This window comes from Desmodus rotundus, chromosome 1 (genome assembly GCF_022682495.2).
Source record: "Desmodus rotundus isolate HL8 chromosome 1, HLdesRot8A.1, whole genome shotgun sequence".
Classification (NCBI taxonomy): domain Eukaryota; kingdom Metazoa; phylum Chordata; class Mammalia; order Chiroptera; family Phyllostomidae; genus Desmodus; species Desmodus rotundus.
In genome coordinates, this window is record NC_071387.1 from 82,996,530 (window position 1) to 83,018,784 (window position 22,255).

General features: G+C 41.9%; 1 protein-coding gene across 2 annotated transcripts in view; it reads right to left on the minus strand.

Annotated features, from left to right (window-relative positions):
* Positions 1 to 22,255, minus strand: part of SHC3 (SHC adaptor protein 3) — a 227,318-nt gene that overhangs the window by 105,420 nt on the left and 99,643 nt on the right. For both annotated transcript variants that reach the window (XM_024563359.3, XM_024563358.3), the window contains exons 3-5: positions 18,780 to 18,843; positions 8,123 to 8,242; positions 4,883 to 4,936 (exon numbers count right to left, since the gene is read on the minus strand). In XM_024563359.3, coding sequence (XP_024419127.1) covers positions 4,883 to 4,936; positions 8,123 to 8,242; positions 18,780 to 18,843 — 238 coding nt within the window. The remainder of the gene's footprint in view (positions 1 to 4,882; positions 4,937 to 8,122; positions 8,243 to 18,779; positions 18,844 to 22,255) is intronic.

Genomic DNA, 22,255 nt, shown 5'->3' on the forward strand with positions numbered 1-22,255 from the left:
CACTGAGTCCCACCTCCTAGGTTATCTGATTTAATTGGGTTGGATGTAAGACCTTGGACTCAGGGATGTTTGAAAGCTCCCAGATGATTCCAGCATGAACCAAGGCTGAGCAGCACTCCTGTCAGCTCTGGAACTGACAGTGGTCCTCAGACTTGAGCTGGCCTCAGAATCCCCTGCAGGGCTTAAAATACAAACTAAGTCCCAATTCCCATTCTATGGGTCTGAGGTGAGGCCATAAAATGTGAACTTTTGACAAGTTCCCAGGTGATGCTGCTGCTGATGGTCTTCAGGGCCATTTTGAGAACCATTGGTCTAGAAAAAACTGAGCAGTGGATGTTCAAAGATGGGTTGCACACACTCCCTCATGGGTGGATGAGATACAATGGTTCCTTTCTTCTTGTATATAAGTAGTGATTTTAACACTTTTAAGATGTTTCAAAAATATGGGCTCGATTTAGAAGTCTCATCCCTGCACATGAAATGTGAGCCTTCTTGCCTGCCTCCTCATCTAATCAGGGCATAAAGGACACCACAGCCTCAGAAGCAGGCCAAGGTAACCACATGGATTTGTTTCTAGACAGTTAAAGGAACTGAAAATTCTCTTGATTCGAGAAAGCAGAAAAGACGTCTCTGCAAAGTTGATATTTTCAACATTCAAAAAAGTCTCAAGGGGGTGGTGGGCAACTGGGAAAGGTCTGTCCCATTGTTGCAGATAGTTTCCAAATGTTATTGCTTCAAAGGGCTGCAAGGTTATTGATTAGCTCCTGTGTTTTCAGCACCAGAAATATTCTCTGTCAAGAGTTCTTCATTGTTAGGTCCTATGGGCAGATGACGCCTTCTCTCTCTATAGCGCTCCCAGAATACCCTCCAATGAGAGAGAGGTGAAGGGTGGGAGTATGTGGGTAGGTGTACAATGGTCACTGAGCACACACTGCTGGGTGATGGGGGGTGAAGGTACTTTCTGTACACCATTGCCCCTAGAGCTCCCAATGACACAGTCGGACTAAGCAGGAGAAGGAGGCTCCTCCAGCAATCTTCGCATAATGGCCTGCTATGCCAGGGTCACTCTCCAGTGTGCAGCCCAGCTAATCTGTTTGTTCTTCTCACTCAGCCACTGCCCATTAGTAGATTCAGAGAATGACCTGGGAGAGGGAGTAGGAGACAGTCAAGCCCATCCACCTTGGCTTCCAGTCATTTCCATCAAGGAAGATCTGGTAAGACTCTGAAGCTATTGGCAAAAGTAAGAACTGTAGCTCGTAATCAGAGACCCTCATCCGGGATTCAGGAGATGTTCATGTCAAAAGTTTACTTAGGTAGTGCTAGTGTTTCTCACTGAGATCCATGGAACCTAGGGTTGGGCAGGTGTATTCCCCAGCATTTGAAATGTCACCAGAATTTCCTTTTAATTTTGTATTTTCATTTCCATGATAATCTTAAAAATTAATACAAGAATATTCAGGATCATCTGAATGGCCACCATTTTATTGTGTTTTGTACACAGTTTCAGTGCCAAGATTTTTAGTTGGGTTTCCAACATTATGGGTACCAGGTTTTTAAAAAGTTAGACAGAAAATAACTGTCATCTAATCAGAAAAGACTACATGTCTTGGCCCCACCTGAAGCAAATTAATGTCACATTTATATGCAACGATGTACAACTGTTTGCTTGAATAGAAGAAATTAGTGCTAGAAATGAGTCATCTGGCACCCATGAAAGACATTGACCTCAAAAGATTCTGAATGCACCATGGTGGCCAGTTCTAGTGTCACACTGAGAGCTGAGATTTCATTTCAGCAAAACTATCCATCAGAATAAATTAACGTTACCTTCAACACTATTGGCTTTACTGTGTTTATCGATAAACTTCTAAGTTTGATTGGGGTTTACAGTTCAATAAAAAGTATAACATAGATGTCTACACTTTATTTTTGAACATAGTTGGGTAACAAAATTAATTTGAGTCAACACGTGCGATACAAAATAAAATTCTTCTTTTTAAATTTTTATTCCAATCTGAGAAACACTGCTCAAAAGATGTGATGTGTTCCTGTGACTGTGATGGTCAGTGGTCAAACCAGGACTTAGCTCTTCTGATGCCAATGTTAATTTTTTTTTGTCATACTGGGGGAGTGTATTGCTGTTCAAAAAAATTTGTTCTTGACATCACACAGCGAGCAAATGAAGTTCCAAAGATGGGGCTATGAAGCTCTCATTCTGTATTTACTCATTTCTGTTCTCACTCTCCAAGACTTACTGAGCCTATTATTCTGGCATTCTTTTGGTGGTCTTTTAACACTGAAAATATTAGTAGATTATAATTAATATGTGCCCTTTTTCTTGGAGAGATTAACATTGTTTTCTAATCCATCTTATTTGACATTTCAAAATACCACTTTCCTATGTGGTAAACTGAGGCACAGAGCACTTAGTAGATATACACTTGGCAGAAGAACAATGAATAGAACCTAGAATTGTTGGTTTTATTTAAAACACCCACCAGGTATAATAATTACAAACCAAGTCATTATGGGAAGTCATGGACAATATGATATGCACTTGGATTGCTTATAGTGGAAATGGAAAGTAACCAGGCTTCTAACAGTAACATTTTCTATGTCACAAAAAATCAGAATGAATATAAAATGTTTTCGATTACTTTAAGGGTCTCTGAATGCTTCTGCTTTTAAATGAGGAAGTGATAGGGAAAACTGAAATTGTTCACTGACCTGTGTGCATCCTGGAGAACCGAATAATTTTAACACAGGACAACGTATTTGGCTTCCCATTTGCTAGATCTCTGCATCTCCACTCATGATATCATCATGAAGATGAAGCTTGAGACAAGATCCTAAAAGGAGCTATCATTGCAGGTATGCAATGTTTCTGCTTTTTATTTTTCAAACTGGGTCACCTTCCAAATTTAGGAAACTATCGTTCCAAGCATCACATTGGGAAAACAAGTAGATAGCCGCTGCAAGTTAATTACAGGAGATACAGAAATAGGTAAAGGCGTAAGTACAGGAATGTGTATAGGTGCAGTGTGGGCACAGAATAGGAGTACATGCACGTCTAGATATAATCCTCAAGAATGCACCTATGATGGGTTTGATTATGGAAGACTTCCACTTTCCAAATATACAATTCAATGAGGTCTTTCATTTTACAGTGAAACATAAAAAAAAAAAAAAAAGGACTAGAAAAATGAAAGGAAGGGGAGGGGATGGGAGGGGAGGGAAGGGGAGGAGAAGGGAAGGGAAAAAGAAGAAGAAACTATCATAAGCGCTTTGACAACAAAACCCTAAGTATGAAAAAGAGCCAAAGTCCATTAAGTGAGATGGTTAAATGGTGGTCTGATCATCCTTTGACTATTAAGCAGAAGTTTAAAGGCAAAGAACCATCTGCAGGGTAGACAAATTCCTTCTCTTGACAGAACCCTTGGCTCAAGGGTCTCAGGTAGGGAGACACACGGCCTCTTCCTGCAGCCAAGCTCTCTGGGCAGCAGCAATGCAGGGATAATGTATGGCGTAATGTGTGTGCTGATGCCCCTCTGAGGACTATAGCAGCTGGGGGTGGGGAGGAGGGGGTGCTGGCTCTCCTGTAGCTAAAACACTCTGTGCTGTAATTGCACTGCCCTTTGGAAATGTAGAGATTGGAGCCAGCAGTGAAAATTGCTCCCTTGATTTGGCTTTCTATGTGCCAACAGCAGTTCTACAATCAGGTTACCCAGGCAGAAGGAGCCTGGGCGGAAAAGTCTATAAGATAGCCTGGGCGTGGGAAAACTTCCCCCTCCTCCCAGGCTAGAAATAGTCAAGGTCCCTGCCTTGAAATAAGGAGTAATATGTCCACTGATCACTTAGGTGACCTTTGACCAGTAAATTTTTATTTGCAATCTAAGCATTGCCTACTGATAATTTGGCAAAATAATACAAAACAATAATTATAACAAAAATACCACTATAAGCCACCATTCTTGCATTATAAAAAATATTTAACAACAAAAAGATATCTTCCCAGAATATAGAACAATTTTCTTAATTGAGTAAATTTAGCTCCAAGAAAAAGTCACTCTGTTGTCCTAATTTTTATATGTTTCCCTGGACTGGTAAGAACTTTACCCAGACCAGTGAAAAATAACATGATAACATTTTGGGGGGTGCTTTTCTCCCTTTCACTGCTGGGAGGAGCTGCATATGTTTTCTCCCCCGTGGCCTCTGCTCCTCCATCCTTGTGACTGATTTCCTGCCTGGGTTTCCTCAAAGGGCAGGACTGGCCACTGTGCACAGCAGTAAGTGTGCTCTCCTGACACTGAACATGAACGCTGACATCACAGCATCACATTCCTGACCAAATGTGGGGAGCCAATCCCCTTGTTATTGTACCTTCTTCAGAAAATAAGTGATGCAAAAACAGAACGTTCTCATTCTGTTCTATCTCTTTCTGTCTCTGCACCTCCTTCCCTGTCTACTAAACAAACCATTAAAGGACTACTGCGTTAAATTTGGAGAGAAGAATCCCAATTTCAAATATTTATGAATACACCAGACTAAGTAAATTCACAGCACTCGAGTAGATGTAAAATATAAAAACTGAAGACCTTAGTGGAGGTCCAACAGAAAAACGGAACAAAGCAGAGCAGACAGTCAGGAGACACTAGGAAACACCAGGAAGCTCATTACCTCTTAAGGAAGCCAATGCTTTAAGGATTGTTGGCAGCTCTTGGCTAATGAAATAATTTAAAAAGCTTATGAAATCAGGAGGGGGGAATAGTTGGCATTACAGTAAGCTTTCTTGATCATATCCTAAGAGACACACCTTGGAATCAGGGCCCCTTCTCATCAATTCCCAACAAGATCAAAAGAAAACTATGTCGAGGGCACTTACCGGGTCCCCCCCGGAGGCGAAGGAGATGGACTGCATGTGGTGATTCGCTATAATCTGCCAGGCCCAAAACAAGAAATGAGATGTGTCATTATTACCTTCCCATGTCTTGGTAAACCAACTGTTTGTTGACAGGCAATATGAATCAACAAGGTTCCTCAAAAATTGGTAAAATTGGTACCCAATAAAAATAACTATAAAAGTAATAACAACAGATAACCTTTAATGAATTTCACAGCATGTCAGCTGCTCATCTAGCAGCTTTGCCAGAATTATCTTATTTAAACTCCATAATAGCTCTGTGGTGTGGAAGCTGCTGTAATCCTATTTCTTAGACACAGAGCCTGAGGCCCAGGGGGACCAAGTGGCTTGCTCAAAGTTCTACAGCTACAATGGGCAGAGCTATGACTCAACACAGAGGGTCTTAACGACCATGCCTCTTTGAAAAGGAAAATATCTCACCCACACACCAAAACATTTTAACTGTGTAGTGTCTGTTTCCAAAGACATATGGGGACACCCCATACCTGGAGTGGATGGAAGTGAGGCCGTCCCCCACTTCGGGGCATTTGCATCATGTGCTCATATGTTGTAAAGCCTACATCCAAGACCGAAATCAGTGCCATCAGGCACTCTTGTAATTTATCTATTCAAAAACTAGTGAGAACACGCCAAGTTCATTTTTAAGTGGGAAATTTCCATTAGCATTATAAACTGCAGGACATAGTGGAATTTAGCAGATGCTGGAAATTAGAAGCTGACCTAAACTTAAAAAGCTACATAAGACTTCCAAGCCACTTTTATCTTTTGAAAGACAATGTAATAACACTGAAGTAAATTTCTGAGGGTGGGAACAGTACTCTTGTCTCTCTCCCAACATAACCAGGTTTATTTTTGTTCAACCCCCTCAGGCCCTCACTGATGGACAGTCAGAATTTACAGAGCTGTAATCCTACCATCCAAGGGATTTTTCTATCCGTGCTCCTGTAAAACCCAAAGCAAAACTATAATGAATTGTAAAATAAAATAAGATATTTTAAATGCCTACTTCAGTTTTGGGGGCATGTAAACCTACTCAGGATCCAGAAAAACCTGAGCATATAGTACTTATGTTTGGGGGAGTGTCAAAAATTATACACAGATTCTTGACTGCATAGGGACAGCACCTCCAGCCCTGGTGTTGTTCAAAGGTCAACTGTAAATGAATGAAAACAATGACAGCTCTGTAGCCTGTGCCCACATCCAGATGGATCAAACTAACAGTTGCCCTTTGCAGCTCTCTGGAGTCCTGCTACTAGGTTGGGGTGGAGGGCTCCTGGGGAAGCAATGAGGACACAGTAGTCCCCCAAAGAGGAAAAACTATGACTTCTGAAATTAAGTTTTACTTATTTATTTTTTTGCTTATTTTACTATTGGTTACAGAGCAGCTCTAAACCAGGGTTTGGAAATTGAGGTAGACACTAAGATTTAGGAGGAAAATGAAAAACACATTGGGTCAACATGATGCAGAACCATCACTGTGTATGTATGTGATCCCTCTGGCTAAGAGAGTTGAAAAGGAGAGCTAATTAACTGAAAGCACACATCTTTGCTCTGAGAATGTTTCCTCTTTTTCTTGAGACCTCTGCAGAGGGGATCAGGCACAGCCTTTCTGCTGTCTGCATTGGGAGGGGAATGTACACTTGGCTTGTTCTTCTTAGCTTGCCACAGCCAGGCCCTCAATTCAGCCAGACAGGAGAGCCTGAGGGCTGTGAGCTTTGGCTCCCTTCCTCAGGCTGTGTTCATGATGTCCAAGTTGGCACCCCCAGGACTCACTCCCACAACCTATTCCAAGAGCAGGACAATGAGAACTGGACACACCCAGCCAGCCTCATCCCAGGATGGAGAGGACCAACCAGGTGGCCTAATCCTTTCTGTTGTTTCTGAATTTGCTTCTCTTTATTTTGAGATGGGGAATTAGGTAAAAGGGAAATTAGGAGATAAGATGCCACAGAATTGAGGACCAGAGTTTTAGGATTCCTAGAAACAAAAGGTGCAATAGCCACATAGAATAAGAATAGGTGTGAGCAGATGCTGAATGGTGAGCAGAGCTGAGGGGACCCACCTCTGTTAGCCATCACAGGTGCTCAGCCTTGGGGAAGGTCCAGAGAGAGTCTGAGCCTGTTAAAGTTACTTAATCCACCACTTAAATTACAGGTTAACCCATCCCTTAGAAGTGCCAATGAGGAAAGACAAAGGATCATCCATTACTTGAGGGGGGACAAAGGAATGGAGTGAGAAGCAGTATTCAGTATGGTGACACATTGCCAGTCAGGGAGTGTTCATCCATAGGTCTGTGGATTGCCCACTCTTTACAGTGTGGATACATCTGATTTCTAGCTCACCCTGCCAGCAATGGAGGCCCAAGCTCAGCAGAACAGGTGAAGGCACTCATGGTTTAAGCATTTTCACCTGTTGGTCTACAAGGCAGCCATTCATATAAACACTTGAGCCATGGTATTAAACAATTGCCTCTAATTGTTTTTTGATAAATATCCCTGAAATGAGGCATTTTTCCCTTGGCAAGCTCTGAATCAGGTCAAAAAAGACAGCCTTGAGAGTAAGGTCTTCCAGGAAATTACCAAATAGGTCATATAATGACATATAACCATTTTTCTAGCTGAAGGAACTAACAGCCAGAGAAATGTAAGATAGATACTTCTTCAGAGAAACCCAACAAACAGAATTAGCCTTAATAAACATCACTGCTGTGCTGCCTATGTCAGCAATAAACTCCTTCGATGCTGGGAAGCCATGGACCTGCCACACCATATGAACCCTATGGAGCTATAAAACGTGAGAGGCTCCAAAATAGTGACCCACTAGGAAAAAAACACTGTCAATCACCACAACATGCCATTCATTTCAAAGGTAATAAAATGTGCTGTACTACTGATGGAATATGGTATGAAAGAAAACAAAATAGGGGCAAGGACATTAAGAGGATACTTTTGACATTGTAAGTAAATCGATGATTTCATACACTATCCTTACAAAAAGGTAATTTATAAAAGAATTAAAGACAGTCAATTCAATCTATCATCCTGTTGGTGACCCTCCAAAGTAGCCACTCAACTTTTGCAGGCTCATGAAGGTGTTACACAAGTGTATGACACACGGCCCTAGGAAAGATGAAGAGGGAAGCCTGTGAAACACCCACTGCAGGGCTTCTGAGTGGGGCAAGGTGCCTGAGAGCCTACAGACCTGTTTTGAGTCCGGCGTCCGCAGGTTCAGGCTGGCGGTGGATACAGTCAGGGAGATGTTCATCCCCGCAAACTGGAGGTTGCTCTTGCCCAAGATGCTTGACAGCATTTTGCTTGGAGGCTGTGAAATCAAGCAGCATTATTTTCACTTTTGAGTCACACTGTTGGGGCCTCTACGTTGTTCCTATCTGCTACACCCCCAAACCTCCACCTTCCCACTGTCATTGGGCACATGAAAATTGTGCTTCAAATAAGCTGGAAGGGGGGAATCTGATACTAACACAAACATTCTAGGATGTGCAGTATGGGAATTGTAAACCACCCACTATGCACACACTGAGATGAGGGAAAGGCAGAGCTGTCAGTGTCCCAGGAAGCTCATGCAGGGATACATCTCAGGGCATGACTCACTGGCATGGGGACAGGGCCACACAGGTCAGGGACTGCAGTTTTGCAGATTCAGAATGTAGTTTCATCCCACCAAGAGTCATACTAGTCAGAGCCAGACTAAATTGGTCTAGCTCAGGAGCTATGAGCAATACCATTTGAGTGTGAGAATGCTCATTGCTGAAGGAATGGAACACAAATGCTTTGGCTGGCACATTCTCTGGGTCAGAGTTCACATGGATAGTCCAATTAGAATACAGCAGCTCTGGAGCCAACACAGAATGGGTAGAGTGAGCTTGGCTCTAACTGGTACATCCATCAGCCCATACGAAATGTGCTTGGCACAGGGACCAACAGACTGCATTCTCCAGCCAACCACCTTCTCCCTGGGTCCCTGCATGGGTACTGCCAACCCTTGTCTCGGTCCACTGCTGACCCTCCAACCTTTCTGTTTGGATTAAAACATGCCCTCTTTGATATGCCAATCAACCGCAGTTCTTAATCAGACAGGCAGTTTGTGAGTCTCCTGCCAGAGCTATTCAAAGACAGAACTTCCTGGGCCCTGATCAAGTATACCTGGGGTGGAGCCTAGAAGTCAGCATCGTTTCCACATCCTGCACCCAGAGAACCAAGATGGTAACCCAAGACTTGCTGGTAGGGTACCACCTGGCTCTGAAAGAGGAGGATCTCTTTCTCTGTTCTCAGACACCCTCTAGTTCCCATATTCAAGATTCTGGAGGTCTCCTTGGTTCTCTATGTGCCCTGTGTGATGACAGGAACTCAGGCCGGCCCATCTGAGCCTTCACCCAATGTTCTCTGCCTGAAACTCAGTTGCCCTTTGGGTCACAAATGTCCCCAAGCTATGAAGAGAGAAATGACTCACAGCCCTGGGACAGTAGAGGCAAGCACACAGCCTGTTCCAAAACCTCAGCCTCAGGACAGATTCAAAGATACTCAAAGGGACACTCTCCATCATTCAGTCCAAGCACAGAAAAGTCCTGATGGTGGGTATTTAGTTACATATTTACTAGACACTTAAGGAAAGAGTTTTTATGAGCTTCCTCTTAATCCAATTTTTCCTTTTCTTTCTGTTCCAAACACCTCAAGATTAAATGGTTGAGTACAGAGATTTAACACATAGCCTCTGGTGCCAAGAGGTCTCGGCTGGAGCTTGCCTCCACCACCTCCTTGCAACCAGTGCTCTCCTCTCTGTGCCTGAGGGTATTTTTTTTTGTGTTTTTTTTCATTTTTATTGTAATTCAATTACACTTGTATGCCTTTTCTCCCCATCCCTCCACCCCACCCCAGGTGAACCCTCCTATCTCCCCCACTTCCCACCTCCCCCTTGATTTTGTCCATGTGTCCTTTATAGTAGTTCCTGTAATCCCCTCTCCTCACAGTCCCCTCCCCACTCCCCCATGACTATTGTCAGGTAGTTTTTGACTTCAATGTCTCTGGTTATATTTTGTTTGCTTTTTCTATTGTTGATTATGTTCCAGTTAAAGGTGAGATCATATGGTATTTGTCCCTCACCACCTGGCTTATTTCACTTAGCATAATGCTCTCCATTTCCATCCATGCTGTTGCAAAGGATATAAGCTCCTTTCCCTCTACTGCGTAGAATTCCCCTGTGTAAATATACCATAGTTTGGGGATCCACTCATTTGCTGATGGGCACTTAGGTTGCGTCCAGTACTTGGCCATTGTAAATTGTGCTGGTATGAACAGGGGGGTGGACAGGTTCTTTTGGATTGGTGTTTCAGGGTTCTTAGGGTATAATTCCAGCAGCGGAATTGCTGGGTCAAAGGGCACTTCCATTTTTAGTTTTCTGAGGAAATTCCATATTGTTTTCCACACTGGCCTCACCAGTCTGCATTCCCATCAACAGTGCACTAGGGTTCCCTTTTCTCTGCATCCTCTCCAACATTTGTTTGTGGATTGGTTTATGTTGGCCACTCTGACTGGTGTGAGATGATACCTCATTGTGGTTTTAATTTGCATCTCTCTGATGGCTAGTGATGCTGAGCATCTTTTCATATGTCTCTGGGCCCTCTGCATGTCCTCTTTGGAGAAGTGTCCAAGTCCTTTGTCCATTTTTTAATTGGGTTGTTTGTCTTCCTGGAGTGGAGTCATGTGAGTTCTTTATATATTTTGGAGATCAAGCCCTTGTCTGAGGTGTCATTGACAAATATGTTTTCCCATACTGTTGGTTCTCTTTGTATTTTAATGCTGTTTTCTTTAGCCATGCAGAAGCTTTTTATTTTGATGAGGTCCCATTTGTTTATTCTTTCCTTTATGTCCCTTGCATTAGGGGACGTGTCGGTGAGGATGTTGCTGCGTGGAATGTCTGAGATTTTTCTGCCAATGTTTTCCTCGAGGACTTTTATGGTGTTACAACTTATATTTAAGTCTTTTATCCATCTTGAGTTTATTTTTGTGTATGGCGTAAGTTGGTGATCAAGTTTCATTTTTTTGCACATAGCTGTCCAGAACTCCCAACACCATTTGTTGAAGAGGCTGTTTTTGCTCCATTTTATGCTCCTGCCTCCTTTGTCAAATATTACTTCACCATAAAGACTTGGTTTTATTTCTGGGCTCTCTGTTCTGTTCCATTGGTCTTTGTGCCTGTTTTTATGTCAGTACCAGGCTGTTTTGATGACAGTGGCCTTGTAATACAGTTTGATATCAGGTATTGTGATCCCTCCTGCTTTGTTCTTCTTTCTCAAAATTGCTGCAGCTATTCGGGGAGGTTTGTGGTTCCATATGAATTTCTGAAATGTTTGTTCTATATCTGTGAAATACATCATGGGTACGTTAATAGGGATTGCATTGAAACTATAAATTGCTTTGGGTAGTATGGCCATTTTGATGATGTTAATTCTTCCAATCCATGAACATGGTACATGCTTCCATTTGTTTGTATCTTCCTTAATTTCTTTCTTCAATGTTGTGTAGTTTTCTGAGTACAGGTCTTTTACCTCCTTGGTTAGGTTTATTCCTAGGTACTTTATTTTTCTTGTTGCTATATCAAATGGGATTATTTTCCTGATTTCTGTTTCTGCAGTTGTGTTGTTGGTATACAGGAATGCCTTTGATTTCTGAGTATTGACTTTGCATCCAGCTGTTTTGCCAAATTCATTTATTAGGTCGAGTAGTTTTTTGGTGGAGTCTATAGGATTTTCCATGTACACTAGCATGTCATCTGCAAACATTGACAGTTTCATTTCCTCTTTTCCAATTTGGATGCCTTTTATTGCTTTTTCTTGTCTGATTGCTGTGGCTAGGACTTCCAATACTATGTTGAATAGGAGTGGTGAGAGAGGGCATCCTTGTCTTGTTCCTGATCTTAGTGGGAGAGCTCTAAGTTTTTGTCCATTGAGTATGGTGTTTGCTGTAGGTCTCTCATACATGGCCTTTATTATGTTCAGGAATGCTCCCTCAATTCCCACTTTGCTAAGTGTTTTTATCAGAAATGGGTGCTATCTCTTATCAGATGCTTTTTCTCCATCTATTGATATGATCATGTGATTTTTGTCTTTGCTGTGGTTTATGTGATGTATTATGTTTATTGATTTATGAATATTGTACCATCCTTGCATCCCTGGGATGAATCCCACTTAGTCATGGTGTATGATTTTTTTAATATATTGCTCGATGCGGTTTGCCAATATTGTGCTGAGAATAGGAGAGCATTATGTTAAGTGAAACAAGTCAGACGGTGAGGGACAAATACCATATGATCTCACCTTTAACTGGAACATAATAAATAGAAAAAAAAAGGAAACAAAATATAACCACAGACATTGAGTTTAAGAACAATCTCACAATGGACAGGGGGGAGTGGGGAGGGGACAGTGAGAACAGGGGATTACAGGAACTACTATAAAGGACACAAGGACAAAATCAAGGGGGAGGGTGGACGTGGGGGAGGGAGGGGGATTTGGCTGGGGTGGGGTGCAGGGATGCGGAGAAAAAAAGGCACACAACTGTAATTGAATAACAATAAAAAATTAAAAAATAAAAAAAAAATTTAAAAGCATCTATGTTCATCAGTGATATTGGCCTTAAGTTTTCTTTCTTCCTTGTGTCTTTATCTGGTTTGGCGATTAGGATGATGCTGGCTTCATAAAAAGGGTTTGGGAGTCTTCCATCGGTTTGGATTTTTTCAAATGGTCTGTGAAGGATAGACGTTAGCTCTTCCTTAAATGCTTTGTAGAATTCTCCTGTGAAACCATCTGGTGCAGCGCTTTTGTGTGTTGGGAGTTTTTTGATGACTGCTTCAATTTCGTCTGCTGTTATTGGTCTGTTCAGGTTTTCTGCTTCTTCTTCATTCAGTTTTGGAAGATCATATTTTTCTAGAAATTTGTCTATTTCACATAGGTTTCAAATTTCTTGGCATACACTTCTTCATAGTAATTTCTTACAGTCCTTTGTATTTGTGTTATCAGTTGTAATCTCTCCTCTTTCATTTCTAATTCTGTTTATTTGGATCCTCTCTCTTTTTTTCTTGATGAGCCTACTTAAAGACTTGTCGATTTTGTTTATCTTTTCAAAGAACTAGCTCCTGGATTCATTGATCCTTTGAATTGTCCTTTTAGTCTCTATGTCATTTAATTCGGCTCTGATCTTCGTTATTTCCTTCCTTCTACTTGCTCTGGGCTGTCTTTGCTGTTCTTCCTTGAGTTCTTGTAGGCATAGTGTTAGGTCGTTTGTTTGAAATGTTTCTATCTTATTAAGGTCGGCCTCTATTGCTATGAACTTCCCTGTCAGGACTGCCTTTGCTGTGTCCCATAGGTTTTGAGTTGTTGTGAGTTCGTTTTCATTTGTTTCCAGAAAGTTTTTGATTTCTTCCCTAATCTCGTCCTTGACCCATTCATTGTTTAATAGCATCCTATTCAGTCTCTATGATTTTGAGTATTTTGGGTTTTTCCTTTGTGGTTGGTTTCTAGTTTCAGTCCCTTGTGTTCAGAGAAAATGCTTGATAAGATTTCAACTTTCTTGAATTTGTTGAGACTTGCTTTGTGTCCTATTATGTGGTCTATCTTTGAAAATGTTCCATGTGCACTTGAAAAGAATGTGTATTTTGCTTCTTTGGGATGAAAAGCTCTATATATATCAGTTAATTCCATTTCCTCCAGGGTATTGTAAAGTGACACAATATCCTTGTTGATATTTTGTTTGGAAAATCTGTCCATTTTTTATAGTGGTGTGTTAAAGTCCCCTACTAAAATTGAGTTGTTGTCAATATCTTTCTTGAAGTCCTCTAAGATTTTCTTTTTTTATTTCGGTTATCCTTTGTTGGGTACATATATATTTACAATGTTGATGTCTTCTTGGTGGATCCTCCCTTTGAGTATTATGAAGTGACCTTCTGGGTCTCTCTTTATGGCCCTTCTTTGGAAGTCTATTTTGTCTGATATGAGTATTGCTACCCCTGCTTTTCTTTCATGTCCATTTGCTTGGAAAATTTGTTCCCAGCCCTTCAGTTTCAGTCGGTGTAGGTCTTTTGTCCTGAGGTGGGTCTCTTGTAGGCAGCATACGTGTGGGTCATGTTTTCTTTTATTTTTGATATATTTATTGATTATGCTATTACAGTTGTCCCATTTGCACCCCTTCACTCAACTCCATCCTGCCCACCCCCTCCCTCCCAAATTCCCCCCCTATAGTTCATGTCCATGGGTCATACTTATAAGTTCTTTGGCTTCTGCATTTCCTACACTATTCTTACCCTCCCCCTGTATATATTCCACCTATCAATTGTGCTATTTAGTCTCTGTACCTTTCCCCCCTCTCTCCATCTCCCAGTTGCTTATTGATAACCCTCCATGTGATCTCCATTTCTGTGGTTCTGTTTCTGTTCTAATTGTTTGCTTAGTTTGCTTTTGTTTTTGTTTTAGGTGTGATTGTTAATGACTGTGAGTTTGCTGTCATTTTTACTGTTCATATTTTTTATCTTCTTTTTCTTAGATAAATCCCTTTAAAATTTCATATAACAATGGCTTGGTGATGATGAACTCCTTTAACTTGACCTTATCTGACAAGCACTTTATCTTCCCTTCCATTCTAAATGATAGCTTTGCTGGAGAGAGTAATCTTGGGTGTAGGTCCTTGCCTTTCATGCCTTGGAATACTTCTTGCCAGTCCCTTCTTGCCTGTAAGGTCTCTTTGGAGAAATCAGCTGACAGTCTTATGGGAACTCCTTTGTAGGTAACTGTCCTTTTGTCTTGCTGCTTCTAAGATTCTCTCCTTCTGCTTAATCTTAGTAATGTAATTATGATGTGCCTTGGTGTGTTCCTCCTTGGGTCCAGCTTCTTTGGGACTCTCTGAGCTTCCTGGACTTCCTGGAAGTCTATTTCCTTTGCCAGATTAGGGAAGTTCTCCTTCATTATTTGTTCAAATAAGTTTTCAGTTTTTTGTTCTTCCTCTTCTCCTTCTGCCACCCCTATAATTCGGATGTTGGAACGTTTCAAGGTGTCCTGGAGGTTCCTAAGCCTCTCCTCATTTTTCCGAATTCTTGTTTCTTCATTCTTTTCTGGTTGGATGTTGCTTTCTTCCTTCTGGTCCACACCATTGATTTGAGTCCCAGTTTCCTTCACATCACTATTGGTTCTCTGTACATTTTCCTTTGTTTCTCTTAGCATAGCCTTCGTTTTTTCATCTACTTTTCGAACAAATTCAACCAATTCTGTGAGCGTCTTGATAGCCAGTGTTTTGAACTGTGCATCTGATAGGTTGGCTATCTCTTCCTCACTTAGTTGTATTTTTCTGGAGCTTTGAAGTGTTCTTTCATTTAGGCCTTTTTTTTTTTTTTTTTTTTTTTTTTTGTCTTGGTGCATCTGTTACTTAAAGGGGCAGAGCGTTAGGTGTTCCCGGGGTGGGGTAACATTGGTCTCTGTGCTGTGACACTGTATGTGGGAGAGGGGCCAAGAGGGAGCAATGGCATCCGCTCCACTCTCCACCAGACTTCGTCACTCCCTCCACTACCCACAATCAAACTGGGCCCCCCTGATGTTGGCTCCCGAGGGGGTGGGCTTGTGCATGCTCTAGGCCCCTGTGGGTCTCTCCAATGACCTCTCCTGTGAAGCTTGAAGTTTTTCCTGCTGCCGCCTCAACCCTCAGGGGTGCTTTCAATCAGAGGTCTGAGGCTTTATTTCCCCCATGCTGGAGCCCTGGGTTACATGGTCTGCTTTGGTCCCCTCCGTTCATCCCGGTTTATCTGTGCGCGAGTGTGGGGCCGCAGGGTACTATCCACTTCTCTGCCTGCCCTGTTCTCTGCCACTCTGAGTCCGGCACTTCCAGTTTTTCTGTGCGTGAATGTGGGGCCGCAGAGTCTGCTAGTGGTCAGACTGCCTGCCCCGTTTGTCCCACACTCCACCAGTCAGTCCCGCGATGACCACGAGAGTCCTCTCTGCCCTGGCTGCCCATCTCCGCCCCTCCTACCGGTCTGGATGAATGTTTATTTTTTATTTCCTTGGTGTCAGACTTCCTTGCCATTCGATTTTCTGTCAGCTCTGGTTGTGCGAGGCAGGTGCACTGTGTCTACCTACACCGCCATCTTGGTTCTCCTCCTTGGGTCACGTTTTCTTATCCATTCAGCTATTCTATGTCTTTTGATTGGAGCATTTAATCCATTTACGTTTAAGGTTATTATGGATAGGTAGTTATTCATTGCCATTTTTTCATACCTGTGTTCCTCTCTCTTTCTCTTTTTCTTCCTTTCCTTAAAGCAGTCCCTTTAGCATCTCTTGCAGAGCTGGTTTGGTGGAGGTGTATTCTTGTAGACTTCTTTTGTCTGGGAAACTCTTTATTTGGCCTTCTATCTTGATTGAGAACCTTGTTGGGTAAAGTATCCTTGGTTGCAGGCCTCTGGTTCTCATTACTTGGAATATTTTTTGCTATTCTCTTCTGACTTGTATTGTTTCCATTGAGAAGTCAGTTGATAAACTTATTGGGGCTCCCTTGTATGGTACTTCCTGTTTCTCCCTTGCTGCCTTTAAGATCCTCTCTTTGTCTTGGAATTTTGCCATTTTAATTATGATGTGTCTTGCAGTGGGCCTCTTTGGGTTCCATTTGTTTGGGACTCTCTGTGTTTCCTGGATTTGGGTGACTTTTTCTCTCATCAGATTACAGAAATTTTCCATCATTACTTTTTCAAGCAGGTTTTCTATCCCTTGCTCTTCCTCTTCTCCTTCTGGTATCCCTATTATATGGATATTATTACATTTCATGTTGTCCTGCATTTCCCTTAATCCCTCTTCATTCTTTCTGAGCCTCTTTTCCTTTTCTTGCTCTTTCTTGGAGTTTTTTTCTACTTTTTCCTCCAGCTCGCTGATCTGATCCTCTGCTTCATGAAGTGTGCTTTTGATTCCTTCTACTGTGTTCTTCAGTTCATAACTTGTATTCTTCATTTCCTCTTGGCCCTTGTTGATAGTTCCTATTTCCCTTTTCATGTTGATGTAGTTTGTAGTGAGTTCATTGTAGTTTCCCTGTAGTTTCTGGTAGTTCTCCGTTAGCTCAGAGAGCTCAGTGAGCTTCCTGATAACCATTGCTTTGAACTCAGTATCTGATAGTTGACTTGCCTCTTTTTCAGTTAGCATTCTTTCTGAGGTTTCGTCCTTTCCTTTCATTTGGAGATTTTTTCTTTGTGTTCCCATTGTTTGTGAGACTCTTCTTGTTAGCCTCTGCTTCTTAAATTGATCAGTTCTGACTCCCTGGGTTTATGGTATGAACTTCTGTGGTAGAATGCCAGTGGGATTCAGTGGTGGCGTCTCCTTAACCTCCTGCACTGACTGGTCTTGAGCTGATGTTTATGGGTCTAACAGGGTCTAACTCTGGTCTTGTCAGAGTCCCAGGTTTTAATGTCTCACCTGTGGGAAAAGGAGAAAGAAGGAAAAAAAAATAGGAGAATGGAAGGAAGGAAAAAGGGAATAGAAAAGGAATGGAGGAAGAAAAGGAGGAAGGAAGGAAGGAAGGAAGGAAGGAAGGAAGGAAGGAAGGAAGGAAGGAATAAGAAAAGACTGGAGGAAAGATAAGAAGAAGGAATTTTAACAAAAATTAAAATATAAAAATAAATAAAAGAAGGAAGGAAGAAGGAATATAAAAAATAAAGAAGTACAGAAAGGAAGCATGAATTTAGGGGAAAAGGAGGGAAAAGGAAAGAGAGAAAAGAAAAAAAAGTCTTCTGCTGGCTTTAAACCAGTCTGGTTAATTCTGCTGGTCTTCCTGTTGTCTTATCTTTCATTGTCCTCTATCTTTGGTCTCTGATCTTCATATATGCTGGAGTACCTTTGGCTGTTCGCTGTGTTCCTCATATCAGCTAGGCGTTTCACTGGTGCTGAGGGGAAGTACATCTGGTCCCACCTATCTCGCTGCCATCTCCCCCCCCAAAAAAAGTGCCTGAGTTTTTATCTCTGTATAATGGGGATACCCAGTGGCATTCTAGAGCTTCTTGTACTAGCTAATAAGAGGCATTTATTAAATGTTTAGGAATTTTATGAGCTGGTCATTAAAAATAGCTGCTATTAAAAATTAATTTATGTAAACTTACAATTAAATGAACTATATATTTTTTAAATAATTACTCAAAACTCACCACTTCCTAACTTTTGCTACATTAACAATTACCTATGCAGTTCAGTTTATGTCCATTGTACCTGTGTTACATGTGTGATAGAGATACCATATAATGGTATGTGCACATCTCTTCCCAACTCCAATTTAGAGATGTCATGTTAGAACCTGAATTGTCCATGGTGGAAGTATGTACACATAGAAACTGGCAAACACTATGAATTTAGTGCTTCTCAGTCCTCCACCCCTGAAAAACCTTTGTGAAACTTTTACCACCACAGCACTGAGGGTGTGTGCCACAGGGAGTTGTTCTAATGAAGTAAATTAATGATTGCCAAGGCTTAGAAGACTGTCTGGCCCTGTTTTACCAGTTTGTTACATGGTCTTTACACATAGGCCCACAGTGAGTAACCAGGGTGTCTAATCTGGGTTGGTAGCAATAGCTAGCTGTCTTGGTCAACCACGTGGCAGAGAGAGGGAATCTAAGCTCTTTCTGTTTTTACAAGTGACAAGAGCCACTATCAGTTACCCCCTTTAAACTAAGGGATGGTTTTTGGTTCTCCCCAGATTAAAAAAAAAGTGACAAAAGACAGGCCATGAAAAGAGAGAACTGAAAAATTGCATGTAATTTAAGATGCGGAATGGTGACAGGATAGTGAAGAAGTAGAGAAGACACAGATGCAGAGCTTAGAGGACACTACCTTTCTCTTCCTGAAGGCTCCCTTGGTGCCAGGAACAGCTTCACAAACGCGGCTGATGGCTTCCCTTAAAAGGACAGGAAGAGAGATTCATTTTATCATGTCCATCAGGATTAAGTAACCCAAAGACCCTACAGGTGCATGTGCCCAGAGGAGTATGATTGCCTGTGTATTCCAGCATAGAAAATACACCTGCCAGCTAGGCAGTCACCCAATTTGCCCTCCAAGCGGAACACAAACAGGTCATCTTGAACATCAGACTGGCAGCACCCTAGTCCTTTCTGTGGTAGTTGCATACTCATGTGCTCTATGTGTGGATCAATGCCACACATTGCTGCAGCTTTTGTTTTGTTTTTATTTTGGTCAAGATTCCATTTTAGAGAATCAGTACCCTGAAATGTACTCTGCATGTTCTGTTCATGGTGATTCTCTACTCTTAATCAAGCCCTGCTATTGATCAAGAGCCTTCTGAATGGAGTCACAAAGTAATTTTTAAAAATGTGGTCCTTTGAGTGTTATTCCCAGTGACAAGAGAAAAATCCTGAGATGTGCTCAATTAAATTGCAGCAGGCTCTAGGGTGGGATAAAGAGGTAAGGGGTTAATTAGTTAACAGCCTGGAGCCAAACCCAACAAAAGACTGCTCACATTCCTGAATGTGTTTTGAAACTGTGTTCAACCTTGGTGACTATTTTAGCTCTTATCTAGAAAGTACAGCCAACCACCAGACTCCACCACATCCTCATTATGCTGGAACTTTCCAACTGTTGCCCACAACCAATTGAGAAGTTTTCTGCACCTGTCCCCGAACTGCCTCCACTTCACCTTTTTCCACCCCCTTTATCTGTTGTCAGTGTAAATTCTTTCAAAATGTCTTCCATCTTTCTCTGCACACTGATTGTGTAAAAGAGCCCATGAATCCCAGGATGACAGAAGTGCTCATCATTCACTCTGCTGCTGGTGGCTCAGACTGCATGCCCCAGGACCTGATCCTTTTTATGGCTAGAAAACAGATCAGTAAAACCCTTTATTTCAGGAAAATTTTTGTCCTCAAAGGTTTTTATTTAATGCCAGTTTCTATAGTTAGTAAATATCATAAAATCAAAATGGTTTTAAAAGAGAGGAACTCAGGAAATACACAAATGAGCCAGATGTGAGGTTCTATGTGGGTCAGCCCCATGGAGCAGGCATTTATTGAGCGGCTATGGCATGCCAATCACAGCCCTGAAGAAGGCAATGAATGTCCTAGGTATTGAGAGGCCTTGCAGGGGGACAGGCTGCAGAGGGTCTGACCCCAGTTCTGCACAGGACAGAAGAGCACAGGAATACAGAGGAAAGGCATACATGCTGAAGACTGGGGCCTACAGTGGGGAGGGTGTGGCCTGAGTAGTCACTTGAGAGCAAACAGAACTCAACTTTGTGACGCAGCCACAGTGACAAATGATGGGAGACCTACTGAAGGTGGCTCCAGAGTCAGCAGCCCAGAAAGAGGCCAAGTGAGCCTCTCAACTCTCACGTGGGGAAGGACAAAACAGGAAAAGAACACAGAAGAAAATGAGCAAACAGTAGTTTGGGGACACACTGAGTGATAAAGAAGATAATGGGTCCTCAGGAACATTCCACAGACTTTCTCAGCTGCACCCTTCTTGAAATTATTTTCTATCATCTAGAAAAATAATTACCATCCCAGTACATTGCTTTTAAGAGAAATATGACCTTGTCAAATAAGGTAAGAGACCATAAAGATAAGCTTCACATTTACCATTTAATTCATTGTAGGGAGCAGGGAAAGATATACTATTCTAAAAGTTCAGGTACCATGAAAACTGTAGACTATGAATCAGCATGACTCAGAATAAAAGTTTGTGCTTAGTCATTTATTTTATAATATTCTTACTATGGTTCTATCAAAATGATTGTCCAAAGTACTTCCTAAAAGTAAATTCCTTATTGAAGAAGGTCAAGTTGTCTCTCTTAAACAACTATATAAACTCCAGTATCTATATTTTATGTTTAATTTTTTAAAAGTTTGATGTATCTCTGTACTATACTTGGTATATGAAGTGACATATTTAGGTAAACAAAGCAGCTAATTCTCTGATGGTCTCAGTGGGCAAGAAAAACATTTTATGGTAGAAAGTCTACCATATTTTTTAAAGATTTTATTTATTTATTTTTAGAGAGAGGGGACAAGAGGGAGAGAGAGAAGGAGAGAAACATCAATCTTTAGTTGCCTCTCATGTTCCCTCTACTGGGGACCTGGCCTGCAAGCCAGGCATGTGCCCTGACTGGGATTGAACCGGCAACACTTTGATTCACAGGCAAGTACTCAATCCACTGAGCCACAAAAGCCAGAGCACATATGTCATTTCTTAAATATGCTTAATATGCATCAGATTTCCTTTTTCCATCCACAGCCATGGAAGATAAGAGTCTTTATAGGGAACTCTTCCATGCGTGGGAAATATGGCCCAACCCCAACTCAGAAAAGCCAGTGGGGAGTGAGGTTCGGCGGGCAGGACCCATGCCCACGGATAGGTTCTCCCGTGGGGAATCAGGCCTGCATAGTACCTAGACCTCTACGAGGCTTGCTCTCGCTAAAACTCCCTGACCCTGAATTGAGGCAGCAAATGTTTACTGAGTATCTTTAACTTCCTAAAATCTGAGCTAAACCTCCCAAGTATGGAGGTTAACCGGTTGGACCACTTTTCCCTTTACATTTGCAAATATCCTTCTTTGATGTATTTAGCAACATCCTCTCCTTTGTTTTCTGTAAAAGGTAACCACCCAAAACAAACATGTGCATAGTAAATGAGGACCATCCTTGATGTAATGTGCCTAGAAAAACAATAAAAGCCTGTGGGGGTGAAGTGGAGGTGAGGTCTAGGGCCCTCTCTCTGACTTACAGCAGCGTGCAGTCCCTTTTTCTCCACAGGATTTCTGTAGTCTGTGTGTATTTGTCTATTGCTGATACAACACAGGATCCTGCTGGCCAGGATCCACATCAAGTCTTGGATGACAGTTTTCCAGAAAGAAATGTTAAATGTCTAATATGTAATATAGGTTAGACGCCATCCAAAGTCTAATCTAGTCAGGCCACCACAGAACTTGGGCAGCAGGCTTGCTGCTAATGTGCATGGGACAGGGAGGTGGAAACAACAAATGAGCATTAAGAATGGCAGTGTAGCCCCGGCTGGTGTGGTTCAGTGGACTGAGAATCAGCCTGCAAACCAAAGGGTCACCAGTTTGATTCCCAGTCAGGGCACATGCCTGGTTCAGGTCCCAGGTTGTGGGCCAGGTCCCCAGTTGGGGGTGTGTGAGAGGCAACTACACAATGATGTTTCTCCCCTTCTCTTTCTCCCTCCCTTCCCCCTCTCTAAAAATAAATAAATGAAATCTTTTTTAAAAAAGACAATAGAAGTGTGGAGTAGACACTGCAAATAATAAACATGTTCTATCAAACAAATCCTCCCACAGAGAG